General features: G+C 37.8%; 3 protein-coding genes across 3 annotated transcripts; 1 reads left to right on the forward strand and 2 right to left on the reverse strand.

Annotated features, from left to right (window-relative positions):
* Positions 1-2,250: 2,250 nt before the first annotated feature.
* Positions 2,251-7,360, forward strand: LOC5506333 (histone acetyltransferase KAT5). Its single transcript, XM_032374704.2, has 10 exons — positions 2,251-2,610; positions 2,707-2,764; positions 2,862-2,930; positions 3,174-3,400; positions 3,811-4,077; positions 4,552-4,641; positions 5,099-5,239; positions 5,324-5,417; positions 5,638-5,797; positions 6,448-7,360. Exons 1-10 carry the CDS (start codon positions 2,557-2,559, stop codon positions 6,662-6,664), a joined length of 1,377 nt encoding a protein of 458 aa, XP_032230595.1. The 5' UTR covers positions 2,251-2,556; the 3' UTR covers positions 6,665-7,360.
* Positions 7,361-7,369: 9 nt separating this feature from the next.
* Positions 7,370-15,443, reverse strand: LOC5506318 (L-2-hydroxyglutarate dehydrogenase, mitochondrial). The gene is made up of 11 exons (XM_001626993.3): positions 15,217-15,443; positions 14,677-14,816; positions 13,774-13,925; positions 13,349-13,480; positions 11,994-12,107; positions 11,849-11,903; positions 11,490-11,527; positions 10,785-10,949; positions 10,243-10,400; positions 9,539-9,670; positions 7,370-8,927 (listed from the first exon to the last, which is right to left on the reverse strand). The coding sequence occupies exons 1-11, from the start codon at positions 15,303-15,305 to the stop codon at positions 8,732-8,734; spliced, it is 1,371 nt and encodes a 456-aa protein (XP_001627043.2). The 5' UTR covers positions 15,306-15,443; the 3' UTR covers positions 7,370-8,731.
* A 518-nt stretch (positions 15,444-15,961) lies between these two features.
* LOC5506311 (ras-related protein Rab-3) lies at positions 15,962-20,376 on the reverse strand. The gene is made up of 3 exons (XM_032374705.2): positions 20,113-20,376; positions 19,925-20,036; positions 15,962-17,616 (listed from the first exon to the last, which is right to left on the reverse strand). Exons 1-3 carry the CDS (start codon positions 20,342-20,344, stop codon positions 17,295-17,297), a joined length of 666 nt encoding a protein of 221 aa, XP_032230596.1. The 5' UTR covers positions 20,345-20,376; the 3' UTR covers positions 15,962-17,294.
* Between the last annotated feature and the right edge of the window lie 236 nt (positions 20,377-20,612).

Consider the following 20,612-nt stretch of genomic DNA (forward strand, 5'->3'; position numbering starts at 1 on the left):
AGAAGGCAAACTGGGATGCTATAAGGACCTGATGCCTTGGAGGGATTTAACCCAGAAATAATATCCTCTATCTCAAATGCTGTGACCGGAGAAAGGACAAAACTGTTTACTAGCGGTGGACCAAGGAAGGATTCAGGACTTCTATCTACATGTGGAATTTTACTAGCAAGCTGACTACCAATTGTAGCAAAAAAGTTATTAAAGGCTATTGCAATAGCTTTGGGGTCTTTGACTGTCTTATTATTAATGATAAGTTTGGAGGGTTGGTTTGAGCAAGTAGGCTTTGTTGTTATCAATTCCTTAATACCTGACCAAATATTTTTTATATTCTTACTATTGGTAGCAAAGTAATTCTGATAGTAGTTCTGTTTGCTAGTTCTAATAAGCTGACTAATCTTATTGCGATAGCATTTGTATTTTGAGAGGTAGTACTCACTTCTAGATACAAGATATTTTTTATAGAATTTGTCCTTCAACTTGATTGATGTTATAATGCCCTTGGTAATCCAAGGCTTGGAAAGTGATTTAATCTCCTTTCTTGTCCGTTTCCTCAGGGGAACATGTTTGTCAATAATAGCAGAAATATTTGAAAAAAAGGATTGAAATATATCGTTAACATTTTTCGATCCATCATTAGATGGTAGGACATCGATCCAGTTGATGGACTGAATATCTGATAATAATGCTTCTTTATCAAGCTTGGAGAAATCTCGTTTGTACATTTTGTAACTCTGGGGTAAAGGTGCTAATTTATTAATAATTAAGAAATTAGGAAGATGATCTGTAATTCCAGTAAGTATATTTCCACTTAGGGTCTGATGTTCCAGGGAATTGAAAAAAATGTTATCGATTAAAGTTGCCGAGTGTTCAGTGATTCTGGTGGGCTTTAATATATGAGGGTGAAAGTGGTACAGCATTAAACCGTACTGCACAAAAGAGACAGATTTCTTTGATAATAAGGGAGTCATAAAGAAAATTATAGCCTTAAGTTTGGTCTAGTTTCCTTAGCATTCGCCAAAATTGTGACAGTTCGCCGGTAAAACGCCGCCATTTCAAACTAAAGGCTGGTTTAACCGCGCGGTACTGGAACTAGTCTAGACACATAAATACACAAGTTTGTAGTTTTATTACGTGCCTCGAGATTTGACATAGGGATTAGAACATTACACCATGTTGGGCTCTAGGAAAATGCGTGACTTTATTGGCGTGTCTGTTGTCGGGGCTACACTTATTTCAAAATGGGTAATAGCAGGTGCTCATGAGTATAAGTATGGTAATAGTGATCCTTGGGTATAGCACAGGCTTACCAACCTCTCAGCCAGTCTCCAGTCAATCCCAGTAAGTAGCTCGAATATTTTCACGATTGATCACGTCCTGTAATTGTCCTATAATTGTCTTATATCCTAGAATTAAGGTCACTATAAACTCTCATTGCTTTGTGATGTGTATTTATTCAGAATAAGCGGTATTTCTAACGTTTGAGCAGTTGAGGGTTCCGCGTTACTATATACTAGAAGGATATAAGACAATTATAGGACAATTACAGGACGTGATCAATCATGAAAATATTCGAGCTAGTTACTGGGATTGACTGGAGACTGGCTGTGAGGCTGGTAAGCCTGTGGGTATAGTAAACAGGATTTGTACTAACATTTTACAAAACGAACAAAACTGTTTGTATTTTTCTCAGAAAGCACCTTATAAGGATTTTCTCGATATATATACATCCCAAACGTTGCTAGTGCAAATTGCAGAAAATGGCAGATCAACCTAACCAATAAAAATATCTTGGGTCTCCTCACATATTTATACTGAATGTATGGAAATGTAAATAAATCAAGTGAGAGATCTTTCTTAACGCCAGGCTACGAAACCACAGACAAAAGAAATATAAACTTCAAAATCATCAACAACGCAAAGCTAGGAATCTTTATTAAAACCACTAGGATGAGCTCCCTGTGGTTTCTCTTATAATAAAATAAAAGAAATAAAAGAATTACAGACATTTTAGGAATAAAGACATTTAGAAATTTATAGTTTTTTTCTTTTATGTTACTTTTCTATACAATGTAAAATTTGATGTTCTTTTTTTATATACATATATAATATTATATTTACTTATTTTTATAAACATATATTTCACTTTTACATTGTAAACGCATTGAGGCGTAAGCAAAATGCGTCCAAAGAACTGTTATTTTATAGATGGCTTGTACTCTCTCCTATCTCAGACGCATGCGCAGAAATAAGAAGGACTCTTGGGACGAGATGGATTGGTACTCTCTCGTCACCAGGGCTCACACGTTTTCCGAATAGATTTACGAAAATTATTCGACTGCTGGACTAGCTAGACCATTTAAATAAAATTGTAGTTTTGATGATGTTTTTATTATTTCTATGTCAAAGGCTTTCTAAAATTGGATTCTTTGAATCATATTTTGAAAATTACCCCCAAAATAACTTCCAACAAGACTGTATGAAATATCGATTTATAGTCGATATATATTCGGCTATACGGCTCCGACCACACGAACTGTTGCCGATAATAAGCGTGTAATGGCCGCCGCCAAGAAACAACCCAAGATGGCGGAAATGAACGGGGAAATCGAGGTAAGAAAGTGTTTTTTTTCCCCAGCCTTAGCCGTTTTGGTTACCTTAAAGATTAAAAAGTAAAGTATACGCACTAAAGGCACTTTTATGTTTCAGTGTGACGTTAAAGAGGGCTGTAGAATGCCTGTAAGAATGAATAATTCTGACGAATGGCGTAAGTAAAAAGACGAACCAATTTTGCTAACAATTTGAATAGCATCGTGTATATTTTATGCAAAATTAATCCAAGTTCACGTTGATTCCCAATTTAGCATTGGCAGAAATCATCAGCAAGAGAGAAAAAGGAGACGAATTTGAATATTATGTTCATTTCATCGATTGTAAGTCTGTGAAACTGAAAGTTTATTTTTGTACGTATTGAAAATTAGACTCCCTTTACTAGTTGGATTGGTCTTTATATTAGCTGTTATTGTGGAATTAGTTAATTTATCGACTTATGTGAGAGCAATGAGAATAAGTTTGCTGACAACGTTTTTAAGGGGGGGGGTGTTTTTCTGAATGGCCCAAAGTGGCAGATAAATACTCCATATCTTGCAAATTCTCATATTATTATATATATTCAGTTAATAAAAGGCTGGATGAATGGGTCACAGAAGATAGACTTGACAAAACAAGAATACAACTTCCTAAAAAGGAGGACACCAAGAAAATAAGCAAAGGCGCAGCAGGCTCTCGACCCCCATCTCCCGAAAGAGATATGGTCAATGGCACTGGACCAAGAACAAACAAGATTCTGACGGGAAGGAAACGGAAAGCTAATGCCATGGACAAGTCTTCAGATGAAATTCTGGTATGATGGGGGGCTTTATTTTATTTGTATTAGAGATTGAATTAATATGCATAAATGATGAACTAGAACAAGTGTTTGGATACTTTTGAGACTACTTCCCCTACGTTGGTTTTCTCAGCGTTAGAATTAAAACAGGATTTACACAGTCCTACATTGTCAGGAATGGTAAGGCTATTTTTGTGATTTGCAAACAGCCTTTTTTCATTTATCATGATTTGTGAAAAGTGCAGATTGAAAATTGTAATCAATGATTGCTGTCATGTCTGATTCATGAATGGCAAAATTTCAATGATCTATGTGAATCTTGCTCTTTAAAATCTGTGAATTGTAATTTCTGGGTAAAGATTGGTCCTGCCAAGCATGTGCTAGTTTATAGTGAATGGTGACTACAAATGTTGATGTTGTCTCAGATTGATAGTCAAGATAGCCCAACCAAAGACACTCCCCCAACTAAAATGAGCAGCCTGCGTCAGCATGGTAGTTTAGTACAAGATCGCAGCAATGATGATATTGTCACCAGAATGAAGAATATCCAGATGGTGCAGCTTGGCAAATTCCGTATTAAGCCCTGGTACTTCTCACCATATCCACAAGAGTTCACCAATCTTCCTATGGTCTACCTGTGTGATTTTTGCCTTAAATTTGTCAAAAGCTTTCACTGCTTAAAGCGGCACATGGTAAGGTTCTGTACAAGAACATGTATATAATTTTATTTTAACAGCTTCGCTGGTTATGCAAGAATACATAAATACATCCATAGAGATAAAATAAAGATAGAAATGGGACAAGACAATTGGCAGGGACACCACAACAGCCTTGAAATAGCCCATTACTGTGAGCCAGCGTTTCTGGTTATCAGTTGTTTAGGCAGCTGGCACACTACAGGCTCGTACACAGGATTGGTTGAGGGGGGGTGCGCAGTGGTAGGTATCTTATGGAGAAAGCCAAGTATTTTAAGATTCCTTAATAAGACATGACGCAACCCCCTGTGTATGCGCCTGCACTAGGGCAACCATCCTTATTTGTTAGGCAAGCAGTTAAAAAGCATGACTTATGGTTAGTTAAAAATCAAAAGGGACTTTGCAGGTATAGTTTCCAGCCCTGTTGGTCCATATGTTTTAATGTGTCTCCATACTAATCTTGTGTTTCAGGTAAAGTGCAACCTGTTTCATCCACCTGGAAATGAAATCTACAGAAATGGAACAATATCATTCTTTGAAATTGATGGAAGAAAAAACAAGGTAAAAATGTTATAGTGATGGCAGGGCAGACATGGGAACTACATACCCTAGAGTGCCATGGTAGCTCAGTTGTGTGTTTGCTTCTCTACCTAATTGAGATGGCAAATCTCTTGTGGATGTTTTTAATATTCTATCTGTCTTAAGATAGTAAAGAACTATGTATGGTAGAAGGTATGTCCAACTCTTCTGTCTTAGCTTGACCCTCAGTACTCAAGCAGCATCACTGATACACTTCTCCATTAATGTATCATAGAACACCATACCTTGATAACTGATCTCAGATAGCAATTGTGAATGGGGTTGGCCCATATTCCTTTTACTTGAATATGGCTCCCTATTTCTATGAAATTAACAGAAAGCAGAGAGCTCCTGTTTGTTGGCCATGCAAATCTTGGACTCAAGCAGTATGCAAGTGACCTCTAAATACTGACCATTTTTGCCTTTGGTTGCTTTGTAGCAATATGCACAGAACCTTTGTTTGTTGGCGAAAATGTTCCTGGATCACAAGACGCTGTACTACGATACTGACCCATTTCTTTTCTACATCATGACTGAGTCAGATGGCGCGGGATTCCACATTGTGGGATACTTCTCTAAGGTAATCTACTACTATAATTACTGTATGAACTGCTTGCATTTCAATTCAGTGGATATTTACAGTCTTTTTGTTTGGATTATCTAGGAGAAGGAGTCAACGGAGGATTACAATGTTGCATGTATTTTGACATTACCACAGTACCAGCGTAAGGGTTATGGAAAACTGTTGATAGAGTTTAGTAAGTATTATTTACACCAGTAAAGATTAAATGAACCTCAGTCAACACATTGAGTACCACATTTACTTGGCCCTCAAATATTCCAGGCTGACCTTGGATAAGTATACTTTACGATAAAGGATGTGATTAGTTTCAGGTGAACTCCAATGCCTGGTTACACACATACATTTCTTACCATGTTTCTTAAGATTTGACTTAAGCTTTTGATATTTCCCTCTAGGTTATGAGCTCTCCAAGTTTGAAGGGAAGACGGGCACACCCGAAAAGCCCCTCTCTGATCTAGGCTTGCTGTCCTATCGTAGCTACTGGTCTCAGACTATATTAGAAATATTAGTAGGCCTCAAATCTGAAGATGGAAACCCTCCAAGTATCACCATTAAGTAAGTTTCACTAGCTTGTTGGTAAAAAAGGGTTGTAGATACTATACAAGACTTTCTTCAATCAATAGCTTTCTAAAGAAATAATATTTCTTGAAAAGTCTCATACTAAGATGATAAGCTTGCAGATGCAGGGGCTTAGTGTGGTCATACAAAAGACTCCAATATTCCAATGTTACCATGGTCTGGTCATTGGTTTAACTAAAAAATAAAGCATGTGTTCAATTCGTTACAGGTTAGCCTTATTTTTAGCTTTTCTTTCCATGTTGATCTTATAGGAGAGGGCGTAAGGGTTTGCTGTAAATCTGGCGCGGTTTTCAATGTTTTATTCTGTGATATTGCGGTACTCGCTCTAGAATGCACAGTTTATGGTTATTGACTAATTTTTTACAGGTTTTTTGTTTTTGTTTTTTTTCTGAGTTTTTGTGTATGGTTTTGCGGTGTTTTTTACGGGTTAAATTGGGGCTCTGGTATATTTAGGGGGTATCTGAGAGACAAAATAGGCTTTTCTATAAGAAATAGTATTCTTTACATTAGATTATTTATACTTCTGAATTTCCCATCGAGCCTCCCTATCACTTCATGTTTTTTTCCCACTCTGGGGATAATAGGTAAAGTAATGACTGATGAATATATTTACCATATTTTAACAGTGAGATCTGTGAGCTGACCAGCATTCGGAAGGAGGACGTAGTGTCCACCTTACAACACCTTGGCCTCATCCATTACTACAAGGGGCAGTACATCTTGTCCTTGGGCAAGGAAGTCCTTGAGGGACACAGGCGTGCCATGTCAAAAAGGAAAATAAGAATAGACTCAAATTGCCTGCATTGGAACCCTAAAGACTGGGCTAAACGAGGAAAATGGTGACATAAGGAAGAAGAGAAATTCCTTGTTTCAAAGATTCATTGCATTTGACTCAAAGAATTGACTTCAAAAAATCCATTATGTTGACAGCTGGTTTATGATGCATCATTCTTCTTTTTATTGTAAAGGAGCATATTTATGCAAAGCTGAATTCTTCGTGGCCACAGCAATGTTCAGTATCTATAAAACCAAATAAGAACGTAAGCATAAAATAAAGCTAGATTTCCACAGATATTTAGATTATGATCCAATACCGTTTCTTTAAAATACTATGCCATTTTTGTATCAAAATGTTTTATATCAGATATACCAGTAGCTTCCTACGCACAGAAGTATTGAATAAAAATGCAATAGTGTGTAAAAGGTATTATCTAACAAGTAATATGATGTAAATAGGATGGTTGGGAAAGTATGAAAATCTTTTTTGAAAAGGGTACTGTGACCAAATAATGGGTCTTCTCTTTTTGTATCCTATGATAGCAATAGAGTTGTTTTCATTAACCCGTGAAACAGTGTGATAGTCATAGGATAATAGTCAGTAAAACATAAAAGAGAACAATAGAATCAGATCACAATAAAGTGTAATACGCTAAAGTGTAATACACAGGTTAATGAAAATCACTCTATTTGCAGTTATTAAATGCAACACTTCTTTGTAATAAATATAGTGACAATTGTAAATAAACTAAGAAAAGATGACTTTGATACTTTAGATGGTAAACGTCAAATGGTTTATTTTCACATTAGATAAAACTTCCACTAAAAATATAGTTTATTTCTCATAACTAGTGTTATTTAATACATTTTTTATTTACTTTTAGATGGTAAACGTCCAATGGTTTATTTTCACAGATAAAATTTCCACAAAAAATATAGTCTATTTCTGACATAACTAGTGTTATTTATACATTTTTTATACAGTGATCTACTTGAAATAATTAAAATACAAACTTGGGTCACCTTTTTTTTCAATTAGCTACCCAAACATACATATCTATATATTTTAGTGTCAATTATAGGTGGACTTGCGCTGTGTAAATGGTAAGATTCATGTTTTTATGTGAATGTGTGTGATCCAACCTCTGGAATTTTCACCCCCTGGAAGTGGGAGCCCATTGGGTTGTTGGTGTACAGGCCCATACCCAGGGGGGGGGGGGGGGTGCAAACGCACCTCCCACAATGGAAATAGACATCCTATTTGTGTACAAAACTCAAAATCAGAAGCTAGATCACTCTGGTAATATGTAGCCCAATCCTACAATAAACGTCCTGTTGAGATACTGCAAAGGCAGGGAGTTGGTTAGATTTTTATCAGAGAACTCCGTCACTCCCTCCCCCCCCCCCCCTTCCCCTAGAAAAATAAGGTCAACTTTTTCGGATTTCGCACAACCCCCTACCCCCCAGGAAACATCCTGGGTACGGGCGTGGTGTGAATACTGTGATGCGGCTAGTGTAGTAGGGACTGAAAGATACCCCTCACACGGAATCTCTTATCCCCCGTTGCGGTATGGATTTCTTCTGGAATAACATACATATTTCTACCCGAGATTTCAAATTTCGACAGGATATATTTTTGCCTAGAATGGATACATTACAAGAGGCTCTCCATCAACACGGCGACAGATACCATTGGTATAGGAAGGATGATTTTACTTAGGGCCCGACAAATACCTCGCGCTTCTGCATTGTCTAATTTTGAATCAATTCGGCATGGCTGTGCCAGCCGTGCTCCACGGCAAAAGCACGACACCCATTCAAACATCGAGTTTTTGCTGTGCTGAACCAAATGTCACAGTTTTGGTTTGTGCAACAGAAACTCCACATCAAGTCATCTTTTACTCCTCGCAACCTATTCAGCCCGACTCATTCAGTGCGACGTCTGAAACGTGTCGACACAAATCGACATTTAGATTCAACACAGCAGGTTTTTTAGGTCCTTAGAGGATATAACAAACCACACGGAGCCTTTCTCCATGTGATCACCCCAGTCTCTCATCACACTGTGAAACAGCACTCATTATTATGCAAATTTTCTTTTAACTATACAGTACTTCTTGTATATGTTGGATCTTATAAGGTGAATCTCTCGGCGGCTTTGTCGGCCACCATACGAGCGATAGCTAGTGAGGATGTGGCGGCGGGTGAGGGCGCATTCCTCACATGCAGTACACGACTCCCGATCTCGCCCACGCCCCCGTCAAACACGAAATCGTCCACAAGGTTGCCATCACGGTCAAGGGCCTGGGCACGAACTCCTGATGGTCCACTGGGATGGAAAAAGAGCCGTAAGACAAAGGGCACAATGGGCTCGATTCCCAGCTCGTTTCTGTGAGGCCGATGAGGCCTAGCGACGGCTGGAAAAAGAGCCAAGGGGCTAAATCGGAGATCAAATTTTGAGGAGCTTGAGGATTCTCAATAACTCAGTGGCCATGATATCCAGAGCAATTGTCATCGAGGCTACAAATGAAGTCCTGAAGGGGGAGGGGGGATCATTGGCAAAATTAATTTTATTCCAGAGGGATAGCACTTTGGATGTGGTCAACAACAATTCTTACCCCTAAAAGATAGACGCATTTAAAGTGTTTTTCCCTGATGACACCACCATCGTTCACATCTCTATTCTGACAACATTCTTGACCAGTTGTTATAAGGATGTATGGAACTACTATTGTGAGACCCCATATGAAATAGAAGGAACGGGAAAAATTTAACACCCCCTAAGGGATAGCAGTAAGAAGAATTTTATACCTTAAAAGATACCTTTTAAGATAACTTTATGGAGAGTTCCCCCAGGGAATGAAATGTCCTGTAACAGATGAAGGAGTAATCCACAGTATTCTACCCACAATCTACCTCTCCCTCGGACGAAGTAGTTACCTTACAACGTCATTAGCGGTTACAGAAGGGATGTACTTTTGTAGTTGTTTGACTTGCGCCGCATGGTTCAGTCCTCGGTAATACTCGCCCACACCGAACGAGAAGTATTTAAACATCAGCTGCCTTAGGCCCCTGAAAGAACAATGAGCACAGTCTGCATATCTGCTCCCTGGGGGTTTGACCATCAGAAAAGCAACAATAGAAATACCTCAAAAGTACTGAGTCTTAAAAATCGATAAAACTAGCCAAAAAATAAAGAATATCAATCAATTACCCAACACCAAAAAAGCACTAATCAGTACAAAATATCAGTAAGAGCAAGAGATCATGGTCTCTTGATGTTGTATATTGCGATGGCTTTTCCAAATCTGTCGATGGAAAAAATGTATTTGACCGCAAAAATTTTGTTTTGTATTTACCCTCCCCCTTGCCCTATCTACGGCCTGTCCTCATGGTCTCTTGGTAAGAAATAAAAATAAAGTCGTAGCAGGCAACATAAGATTTGGGGGGGGCACAGCCACGCCCCTACTGGTCATTTCCTTATAAGATTGGAAAATATTATGGGGGGACACGTGTCCCCAGAAGACTACAGACAGAAGTGTATACAAACTTAAAGTTTTTATGTGTAGCAATTTTTCAGATAGCAGTAGATTCAAGCGTTACCCTTCAATAAAACAACAACTGACAACTTCACAAGAAATTACCTGAAAGCCAGAGCGTCGGCCAAGTCCCTCAAGTTGATGTCCAGAAGGTTGTATCCCTCGCGAGCAAACGCCAAGACAGCATTAGGGCCAAGCCAAACACTGCCATCCATTCGCGGAGTGAAGTGGACACCCAGAAACGGGAAGTTCGGGTCGGGCACCTACAAGAACAAGAATGGTTACCACGTCATCGGTAGAGATGGTGTGTACACACTCACTTTCACTTTTCACACTCAATTTTGACGCCATAACAAATCTACTTAACTTTTACCCTATTAACCTGAAAGAGCCTTGTCTTAAGAGTACAAACGTTTTTGTTCTTGTCTTGGGATGCTCAATTAAAAGTTGGCCTCCGCCACCCTCCTTCTCTTAGCACACCCTGGCTACGTCCCAGCAGCGAGTACGAGTATGTGGATTCTTACAACATCAGACAATTGAGACAAAAGTGACTACAATAATACAACACAGCAAAGTACTAGGAGCAATTTTATCAACAGCAGCAATTCTGCCCTCTTTAGGAGAGAGATTAAAGCTGAACATCTTACTGGGTAAATGTTCCCTTTCACCAAGTGACATTTCTCAGGTTTAAGGACGAGATAATCGCCTCGAAATGGCACAATCCTTGGCTCTCTATTGCAGCCCGACTTCTCGGCGAGCCGATCCGAGTACAACCCTCCACAAGTGATGACGTAGCGACATTTGATGGTTTGCTGAAAAAAAGGCATCACACATATGTAAAGGACCAGAAGCGGTAACTTCTTCTTCCTCTTGCCCTCTGTGAGGTGTAATGGTGACCCTGGGGTGAGATTGCGATCCCTTTGCAGGTGCGACCACACCTAACGTCACATCCCCACCCCACCACGGATACAGACTCTTGGATGCAAGGCACTGCCATCAATAGCATGGATAGACCAAACACCCCTGGTATGAGTAAGTCTGTTTTCGTAACTTTACGCTTCTCTAGCCAGAACTTATAATTCTTTGCATAGAATCTGTAAATAATTGATACATCAGAAAAATGCTGAATTCATGCATGTGCCCCAACAGATACAATATTGGCATTTTGACATTTTGTTTTTAACAAATGATATATTTTTTCGCTATTGGTATAAAAATATATGAGTTATGCCCTGTTAAGTGAACCATGAGAATATATATAAAAAAAGAGAATAAAGGGTTCTCAATCTTTTTTTTTTTGAAGGGGTGGGGGGTAATTCATATGACTACACCCTTACTCCTTAGTGACTAACCTTGTTATTAGTGAAAACTGTTACAGGATGTGTGAGACCTTAAGAGAAAAGGGTGCAAATCATTTAGCCTGCAAGTCAATCAGTAAGCCTAATCAGGTCCATAACAAGCCTTGAAACACTAGTGGGGAGGGGGTGTACCATACTTATAACAGGCCCTAGCCAGAATTTTGAATGTCCTAGCTCGCAGTAGTACTCAATTTTCCTTCATTTGAGTGGACCTTACAGTCAAGTGGGATGGTTCTTCCATACCCTCCCCCCACCTATGTGCCTGTAGACATTAAAATAACTGGGAAGGGGGCACAGCCACACCTCTACTAGTTATTTTCTTATATTTACAGAAAACCGCGGAGGCACATCACCTGCTTCTTTTTCTTGTGACTTTCCACTCTCAGAGGCACACTTGAAATCAGTTACCTAAGAGGATAGAATGGCTCTGATAATTTTTTATATATAAAAACAAATTAATAATAATATAAGTGAAATCATTTTGTCTCAAAGGCTTACTTCATATCCAGTGAATATGTCCCCACCACCTTTTCTAAAGTCATCCCCATAGGCTAGGGCTACCTGTGCCCAATCCACAATACCAGTGTTTGGAGAGACAATAGCAAACATGCCCTGGAAAAAAATATCATGAGCTCTTATTTTTCTCAGATATTTCATAGTTATCAAGGGCAGTAGGAACAGCGGTTGTTAGGTTAAATTCAGATAATAAGCTATGAATTTCCCTATAATTTGGCTTGAATAATGTATCTTGTTTGCACTTCGTGTTTGATTAGAAAACTTGGTCGAGCTATGTTGTGTAATCCAAGCTACCAAGTGGCTTGCAAACTGTACGTGACCCGGTAGAGGAAACGATGTTGCAAGAATTTAGCCTAAAATTTGCTGTTCCTACAACCCTTGAATTATTTTGTTTTTTTTCATACTACTGATCTGCTATCTGAAAACAGGGGCCATGTAGATGGAGGGGTCGGGGGGCTTTACCACTCCCCCCTACCCCCTACCCCCTACATGATTAATTTTTCATACATTCTTTGTTACTTCAACCCCCACTTAATTGTGATACAATTTAACTCATAAGCCCCCTCTTCAAAAATATGCTGTGTGTACCTGGAAAAGTGTAAGTGTGTGTAAAGACATATATATATATATATATATTTAGAGTTCTTTAGGAAGCATGGGGTACAAAAGCATAGACAATTAAAAGACTTGTTGAATGGGATATGAAGGCATCTATATATGTATAAAGTTTGTAGCAAGTATTGGGGACAAAAGCATGGACAAAAGACTTGCTGAATGGGATATGAAGGCATTTATATATGAATAGAGTTCTTTAGCAAGTATGGGGTACAAAAGCATAGACAAAATACTTGCTGACTGGGATATGAAGGCATTTATATAATGTGTAGAGTTTGTAGCAAGTATGGGGGACAAAAGCATAGATAATTAAAAGACTTGCTGAATGTGACATGAGGCATCTATATATGTATAGAGTTCTTTAGCAAGTATGGGGTACAAAAGCATAGACAAAATACTTGCTGACTGGGATATGAAGGCATTTATATATGTGTAGAGTTTGTAGCAAGTATGGGGGACAAAAGCATGCCAAGAGTCACTCAGTGATGATGCACACGTAGTTTTGCTAAATAATGTAATAATGTAAATAATGTAGGCTAAATCTTCATCAAAGGGAAAACACTACTTTTTGACAACCAAAGGAAAATGGGGTGGGGGAGGTTGTACATATGTCCCCTTTACATCTATTATGAACCTGGCAGACGTGTTTCCCATATGAATTGCTTTTCTAGAAAAAAAATACTGATTGATTTATACCATTTCAAATAAGCATTAATCCATACCTCACAATGTGGTTCAATTTCCTTGATCCCTCTCTTATCAACCATTGTCAGATCTTTTACACCATTCTTTTTGCCCCTTTCATATAAATTGTTCAACAAGGGAATCTCTTTATCCTCTACAGCAACTATTAACTGAAAGTAAAATTCAATCCATGTTATTGTGAGCATTTTATTTTGACAGGGAATTCATTTAGGTTTTTGGAGGGCATCATGTTCGTTGAAGAGGACTTTATGTTGTAAGGTAAACACCGCTCCTAAGTCACATTGTATAGACCCCAGGGGTGAAGTGAAGGGGGATGCCCCCCCCCTCCCTTTCTGGTCCAATAATGCTATTACGTCTTAGTTCTGGCTACGTCCCTTCACCCCTAAGAAGGATGGAGGAAGGAAAGGAGAGCTCATTCTGGTTTGTTAATAACATTCTGTACCTTGCCACATTTCTTGTAGGGAATGTTATGCTCATCGCAATACTGATAAGTAAGGTCCAAACCCTGTACACAAAGCTTGGCTTTTAGTGAACCAGGAGTATAGTATATACCACAATGAATGACGCCACTGTTATGACCTGATTGGTGCATAGCTGAAAAACAAAACCAGTAAAACCTTATTTATCCGGCCCATAACTTATTGTCAGTCATCTGTTCATTCTAAATACTTTAAATACTGAAGGAACTAGAGGACACTTGGAAAGATAATATAGCAAGCAATGGAGAGTTCTACACAGAGATATACAACTGCATAGCCAAATTTGCTGGGGAGGGAGGGGTGCGCGCAAGCATAAGGAATTTCTTGCAAAATGCAAATGGGTTTTGCTTGCTGCCTAATAAGCCTATCATTAGGTATGCATCTGGAGAATGTAACTAGAATAATATTTTTATAGTTTTTTTTAATCACCAGCCGTAAAAGATAACACAGTAATGTAGCCTCCTCCACAGACATCACTTCTATTTGGAAAGAAAAAGTTTTTTTTTTTTTCCATGTGGGGTTCTTGTGGCGAATAGAAGAGAAAAATCACAGGAATCCTGAGTCTGAATAAAGGCCATAACAGAGTTGCCTGTGGAGGAGGCTAACTGTCATGCTAGTTGTGATGTCCTGATTTCAGGACAGCTGCTACCACAGAAGCAATGGGGGGGAGGGGAGGGCAAGCCTCAGTCCTTCCTCAGCCATTCCATTTTCTCTAGGAACAGGTACCATTTTCTTTCTAGGGTTTGCTGAGGAAAGAATGATTTTTAGGCTTGCCCTCCAATATAAATTTATCTACCCATGGCCCTAGGTTTGCATGCATGTTTAACTCAAACATTCATTGTATTTAGTTAGAGGGGTTAACTTACATAGCTCCTTCTCCTTTTCAAGGACACAGAACGTGAGCTTGGGATGTCTTAGAATGAGTTCCCTTGCAGTAGCGAGCCCAACTATGCCACCACCAACAATAGCAACATCATAATGTTCTGATGGTTGTAAGTTCAAGTGTCTGAGCATGAAAAATCAGTAGTTATGCAATACTCCTCAAGACATAGAACATGTAAAAAATGTGGACAATGTAAATTTATCAACTACCCCCCTTTTCACCCCCCCCCCCCCCCTCCCTCCTTGCCACACTCTCCCCTCAGTCTCTCCTTAGGCAAAATCTTCAAACTATGGTGTCACAGGGGTGACAAATGAGCAAATCATAAAGCCGTCTTAAAAATATCGATGCGAATGATACTGATCATAATTATGTCATAGGGCCGATATCTTTTTCATAAGCCTTCAGGTAAATACTTGTTTATATTAGTATAAACAATATTTTAAACCTAATCGGTACGACTTTCTTTTTTTATCGTCCATGAGGTACTTATGTATGGTTAGATTTGGTTTGTTTCTCGCGTTACCTCACATTTCGCCCTGATATCCCAGTAGCCAGCACTCGCGATAGCGTTACAGCATTGCGCTTTGATAATAAAAAGCTTGTTTTCAGCATTTTGTCTAATCTTATTTTTATGAGTGTTACTTTGTTGATGTCTGTGAACCGGGGTATACTTCATGTCTGAATCGGATATGCTTGAGTTCATTTATGTTATCAACACCTTCTCTTCCCACTCTTCTCTTCCAGCTGTCTGTAGCTATCTACTCCACTCTCTACGTAAGCGTAACATTTTTGTTTGTTTTTTGATTTTAATAATTTATTTATTTTATGGAAAAGGGGGGGGGGGGGAGATCTGGTACAACCAACATATAGAGTTTTTTTTTAATCTGATAGTACACACTACAGCTAATATAGCAGGGACAGCTGCAAAACTGGTATACGGCTAGGCGAAAATTACAAAATCAGGTCATATCTTTTCTGAGTATTTTAATGGCTTATAATTTTACATTTTACATTGGACATACACCAATGTAAAAGCGTTTACATGGTACCAATAAAGTAATTTTATTTCTATGTGATACAAGGTTAAGATTGAAATAGAAAATGTCCACTTATACTGTCCAGAACAAAGGCAGGAGGAGGAGGACTTGAATAGGGAAAGGGGTTGGCTGAACTTGAACTAAGAAGAAGTCTTTTTGGTCTTGTCTTTAATGTATGTAGCCCTGTATCCTTTGCCTGGTATTGTGTAGAAAATGACACAGTACATATAATTATCTTTCGGTTCAATTTATTACTAGAGCTGTCACATTTCTCCCAATTTCTCTTGTAATGTACAACTAATTGATAACACAACTATGCAAATATAACTTATATTGTGCTTCACCCAGACAGAGGAGCCCCTTTTTACAAATTCCGCAGCATAAATTGCACAGCTTTTCCACTGAGTACATAACCAATTAGATAATTAATTTTATAGTTACTTGCCAGGAATGACTGTTACCAGTCAAGCATTATAATTCATTTTCTAACTACCCTCTCTGAAATTCTTATGTATTATTGTTACACAAAAGATATTTGACAAAATATGAATAACATAATAATGATTATAATTAGTGAACATTTTAAAGACACTTTGAGTCTTAACAGGGCTTTACCCCAGAGTATAGAACCATTCCCAGCCTACACGTTTTCATTCAGCTGTTTTATGATTTATCCCAACAAGCAAAGAAGCTTTGTGACGCAGCTAATGCATAAAACACAGGTTCTTACACTGGGGTGGAGCCCTTATCCAGGGACCGATTTTAGCACTTAAATGTCTTACCAAGATAACCTTAGCATTTGGAGAATTATGCTGTTAGATCCCAACCAGCCACTTATCTGTGTACTCAGGAAAGTTTGAAAAATCTTATAATCAAGCCCTGCTGAAGATATTAAAAAAATAATACTTATCTGATAAATTTTTCAGAGACAATAAAATGTGATTCCCTTGAAGATTAATATATATGGCACACAAGATACAGTATCCTTAAACATTCCAGGACCACTTTCATGACCCCACATCATGAAAAATCCATGAGCCAAAAACATTGTCTTCAATTATACAAATAATGATGTACGCCATGGGCAATTTTCAAATTCTCACAGTAGTAGTAACTTAAGAAACTCATATTCAACATCATTATTCTTTTGTTTCATAATGCAAGATCAGAGCCGTAGCAGGCCTTGAAAGATTGCGGGCACAATACAGAAACATTAAGAGAATACTGGGGTGGGGCACAGCCACATCCCTACTGGTCATTTTCTTATAATTTGTGAAAATTTTAGGGGGGGGGGGGGCATTGCCCCAACATCCTGCTACAGCCCTGAAGATTGTAAAATATTTAAATTTAAAATTTCAAACAAAGAAACAACCAAGATTGGACAAAATACAAAATGATTGGTTGTGAACCATCAACAACAAATAGTAATCATTCTCACTGAACCAAAATAATAAATGACTACTAGTTTCATGACACATAAACATGGTTATTAGACTACAGGATGTAATTTTTAGGAGAAAAAAAGAATAAGTCACTTGGTATGGGTCATTTTTCATTTAAATCATCAACAAGCACAGTTGTCCTGGTTTTGTTTTGGCCTCTCTGCTGTCAGTTTGGTGGTACCTGGCTTCTGGCCACTTACAATGGTGGGATCTGTATCCAGACTCTGAGACATCTTGTCACAAATGATATCCACAAGTCGTTCAAACACCTTTTTCACATTGGTGTTATCCTTTGCACTAGTTTCATAGAATTCTAACCCAAGTTGATCTGCAAGCTGTTTGCCACGGTCATATGAAACAACTCGTTCTTCCTCCATGTCACACTTGTTACCAACAAGGATAACTTGTGCATTTGCCCAGGAGTATGTCTTGACTTGTGTGGACCTGAAACACACAAGTGATAATAATCAAATAACAAAGAGACATTACATAACAACAAGAAACAGCACAAAAAGGATTCATGAATAGTTCTATAACATTTTTCTGTGCTTTTAAGTTTATGGAGAGTTCATTAAATACACGAGGGGGGGAGGGAAGATTTTTACTCAAGACACCTTAAAATTTCAAAGTCCCCCTTTTCATTGTAAAAAATTTTTAGGTGCCCCCCCTTTTAGAACTCCAAAATTTTCAGAGCCCCCCTTCCCCCCCCCCCTTACGACCTTAATAAACAAAAAAAAATCTGGAAAATGATACTGCGAAGTTGCCTTCTTGTAAGAGTTGATGATTCAGTCAAGTTCATCTATTATTTAAGAGTCCAACACAGGGACGGATCTAGCTTTTTTGGAATGAACAGACATGAAAATAATTTTAAAAAGGCAGCCCAAGGGGGGAGGGGGGATGAATTCAGTCAGCAGGGTTTTTTTTCTCTCATGATCAAAAGGCCGTAATTTTTTTTGCATGTAAAATCATGTTAAATGGTGCAGGGATTTTTTTCAATCAGTTGTTTACTTTTCAAGATCCCCCGCCCCAAAAGTCAAATGGTCAGCCCCTAGGACGCCTGTGAAGGAATATACATTTGTATATATTTGTTTTGGTTAAGAATACTTTTCTGTAAAAAAGGGATAATGTCCAACGTAAAAAAAAACTGTATGTATATCGTTTTGGGGATCTGCATGCCCCACCATTGTTTAGAAGTTTATTTCAATTTGTTCCTGTTATTCTGATAATAAACTGTATTGGTAAATCCAACTGTTATATACTGGAAGTATCTATATTATGGTTTATAAAGACAGTTATAAAGAAGTATTAAATACATTTGTCATGAGGCTCAATATTTAATCTGTGTTTGTGCTTCAAACTAGAACATATCAGTAAAATATTGAAGCTGAAAAGTATGGCTCCAAAAAAATTCAGAGCCCCCCTTTATAGGACCATTTCTTTTCGAAGCCCCCTCTAATATCTTTCCTCCCCCCTTGATGTATTAAATAAACAGTCCCTTAGTTAATATTATGGCTCAAGTATTTTAATTTTCCCTACAGCTGTTAGACTAAATGATGGACAACACAAGGCAAGCATGAAAGAAAAAAAACGGAGGAATGCAAATTCTCTATAGCATGTGTTTGTGTTTAATGTTTGCTCATGGCTAAGGCTCTACCCCCTCCCCCAAAAAAGAAATCAGATTACAATAATATTTTATTTTTAGCCACTTGTAAAATTTTTGGCCGTTCTGAAATACAACCCTGTGGCTGTACAGTAGATAACCAAAATAAATGGAGGGCGTTTGGATATATATTATCTGTGATTAAAAAGCTTCGGGAAGAATTTAAAATATGTTCTTTGTTTATTTTATTATAATTAAGCCTATACAATCAAGGGTGATGATTTTTAAAATGTCAAAATTACCATAGCAAAATAAAACTTTTTCCAGTAATGTTGTTTGCTACTAAATAATGCATAAGTATGATAGAATGACAGCATTGAAAATTTTGTAAAAATTAGTATTTGCTAACGGGCACAATTTGCGTAGAACTATTTGCAATACACGATGAAAAATGAAGGGCAAACTAAAAGAAAAATTGTAACGTTAATGAAACAGTTCCACCCTAGTTTATCACATCGCCAATTCAGATCTAATTCATTTAATTTTCCCGCGAAACTATGAAATATATAAGACTCCCGCGATTCGGGAAATTGGAAAGAAATATTTCTTCCAAAATAACGCCGCTATTAGAAAATCAAAACCAATTGAATCAATTTCTGTGGTTATAATCCCTAGGACTATTAGTTCATAAAAAAATAATGCATCAAAAAGCAGATCAATTTGATATTTTAACTAGTTTCAAATTCAGGGCAGGTCTATTTTGTCAACGAATAAAAACCAAACCTTTGGCCTTGTCAAAAAATCTACACCTCACTTTATTATTATTGGAATTTTTTTTACATCACAGATCCTGACGACAAGATATTTATCTGAATTCCTGGATTTGCAGAGAAAAACAGTTTTCCCATCGAAACAAAATACTCTTTCGAAAAAGTAGTTAGTCAAGCAAGAGGTAAAATTCCTTCCGTTTCTCTCCGCATGATTGCTAAACTGAAAACAATACTTAAGTTAAATGTTTAAAAATAAAACTCAAAGTCTACTTAATCCCAAATAACTTCCCTTAGCTCTATGAAATTATTGGCAGCTAAAAGAATATAGTTCCTACGAATGTTTATATGTAATTAGTTTTGTGAGTATTGAATTTTCCCTTACCAGTCTTGGACTGCTTGGAACGATTCCTCGTTCGTAATATCGTACATCAGGATAAAACCCATTGCTCCCCGGTAGTAAGCTGTTGTAATCGTGCGATATCTTTCTTGTCCGGCTGCGAAATATCAAAAATAAAAGAAATAATGTTAGATACGATGGTAAAGAGATTGAAAAACGAAAAAAATGCGAACCTGTGTCCCAAATTTGCAATTTCACTCGTTTGTCGTTTCGAAAAACCGTCTTGACTTTGAAATCAATTCCGACGGTAGAAACGAAAGCAGAAGTGAACGAATCGTCGGCATAGCGAAAGAGAAATGATGTCTTTCCAACGGCGGAGTTGCCAATAATCAAAAGCTTAAACATATAATCAAAATTTTGGTCCGCAGCATCTTTCTGCCACGATTTGTTGTCTACCGACGCCATTTTGGTTCGAGAACGCCTTTACCGGAGGACCGGATAACAACACAAACTTACCAGATCAACCAATCACATGCAATCATAAACAATAGCTATTCTATTTGGTCCAATCAAAAATTTGTATTGACCTAATGAAATTCACCTGCCTGTTCGCTCCTTTACATACACAAGGGTCCAAAATGTGTGTGGGCGCTGTAACTATTAATTCTCCATTTTTATTCCATTTTTATATTCTGTTCTTATTTCATCTGATATCTTGTTCCATTTGAACATA

Source organism: Nematostella vectensis, chromosome 1 (assembly GCF_932526225.1).
Source record: "Nematostella vectensis chromosome 1, jaNemVect1.1, whole genome shotgun sequence".
Taxonomy (NCBI): Eukaryota; Metazoa; Cnidaria; class Anthozoa; order Actiniaria; family Edwardsiidae; genus Nematostella; species Nematostella vectensis.

Excerpts from the sequence above, each read along its gene's own strand:
- LOC5506311 (XM_032374705.2), bottom strand. The coding sequence starts at position 20,344 with ATGGCGTCGGTAGACAACAAATCGTGGCAGAAAGATGCTGCGGACCAA. Across the intron at positions 20,037-20,112 it reads ATTGCAAATTTGGGACACAG|CCGGACAAGAAAGATATCGC; the intron begins GTTCGCATTTTT and ends GATATTTCGCAG. Across the intron at positions 17,617-19,924 it reads TTCCAAGCAGTCCAAGACTG|GTCCACACAAGTCAAGACAT; the intron begins GTAAGGGAAAAT and ends TGTGTGTTTCAG.
- LOC5506333 (XM_032374704.2), top strand. The coding sequence starts at position 2,557 with ATGGCCGCCGCCAAGAAACAACCCAAGATGGCGGAAATGAACGGGGAA. Across the intron at positions 2,611-2,706 it reads AAATGAACGGGGAAATCGAG|TGTGACGTTAAAGAGGGCTG; the intron begins GTAAGAAAGTGT and ends TTTATGTTTCAG. Across the intron at positions 4,642-5,098 it reads TTGATGGAAGAAAAAACAAG|CAATATGCACAGAACCTTTG; the intron begins GTAAAAATGTTA and ends GTTGCTTTGTAG.
- LOC5506318 (XM_001626993.3), bottom strand. The coding sequence starts at position 15,305 with ATGCTGAAAACAAGCTTTTTATTATCAAAGCGCAATGCTGTAACGCTA. Across the intron at positions 12,108-13,348 it reads AAATTGAACCACATTGTGAG|GGCATGTTTGCTATTGTCTC; the intron begins GTATGGATTAAT and ends ATTTTTTTCCAG. Across the intron at positions 8,928-9,538 it reads ACCGCTAATGACGTTGTAAG|TGGACCATCAGGAGTTCGTG; the intron begins GTAACTACTTCG and ends TTTCCATCCCAG.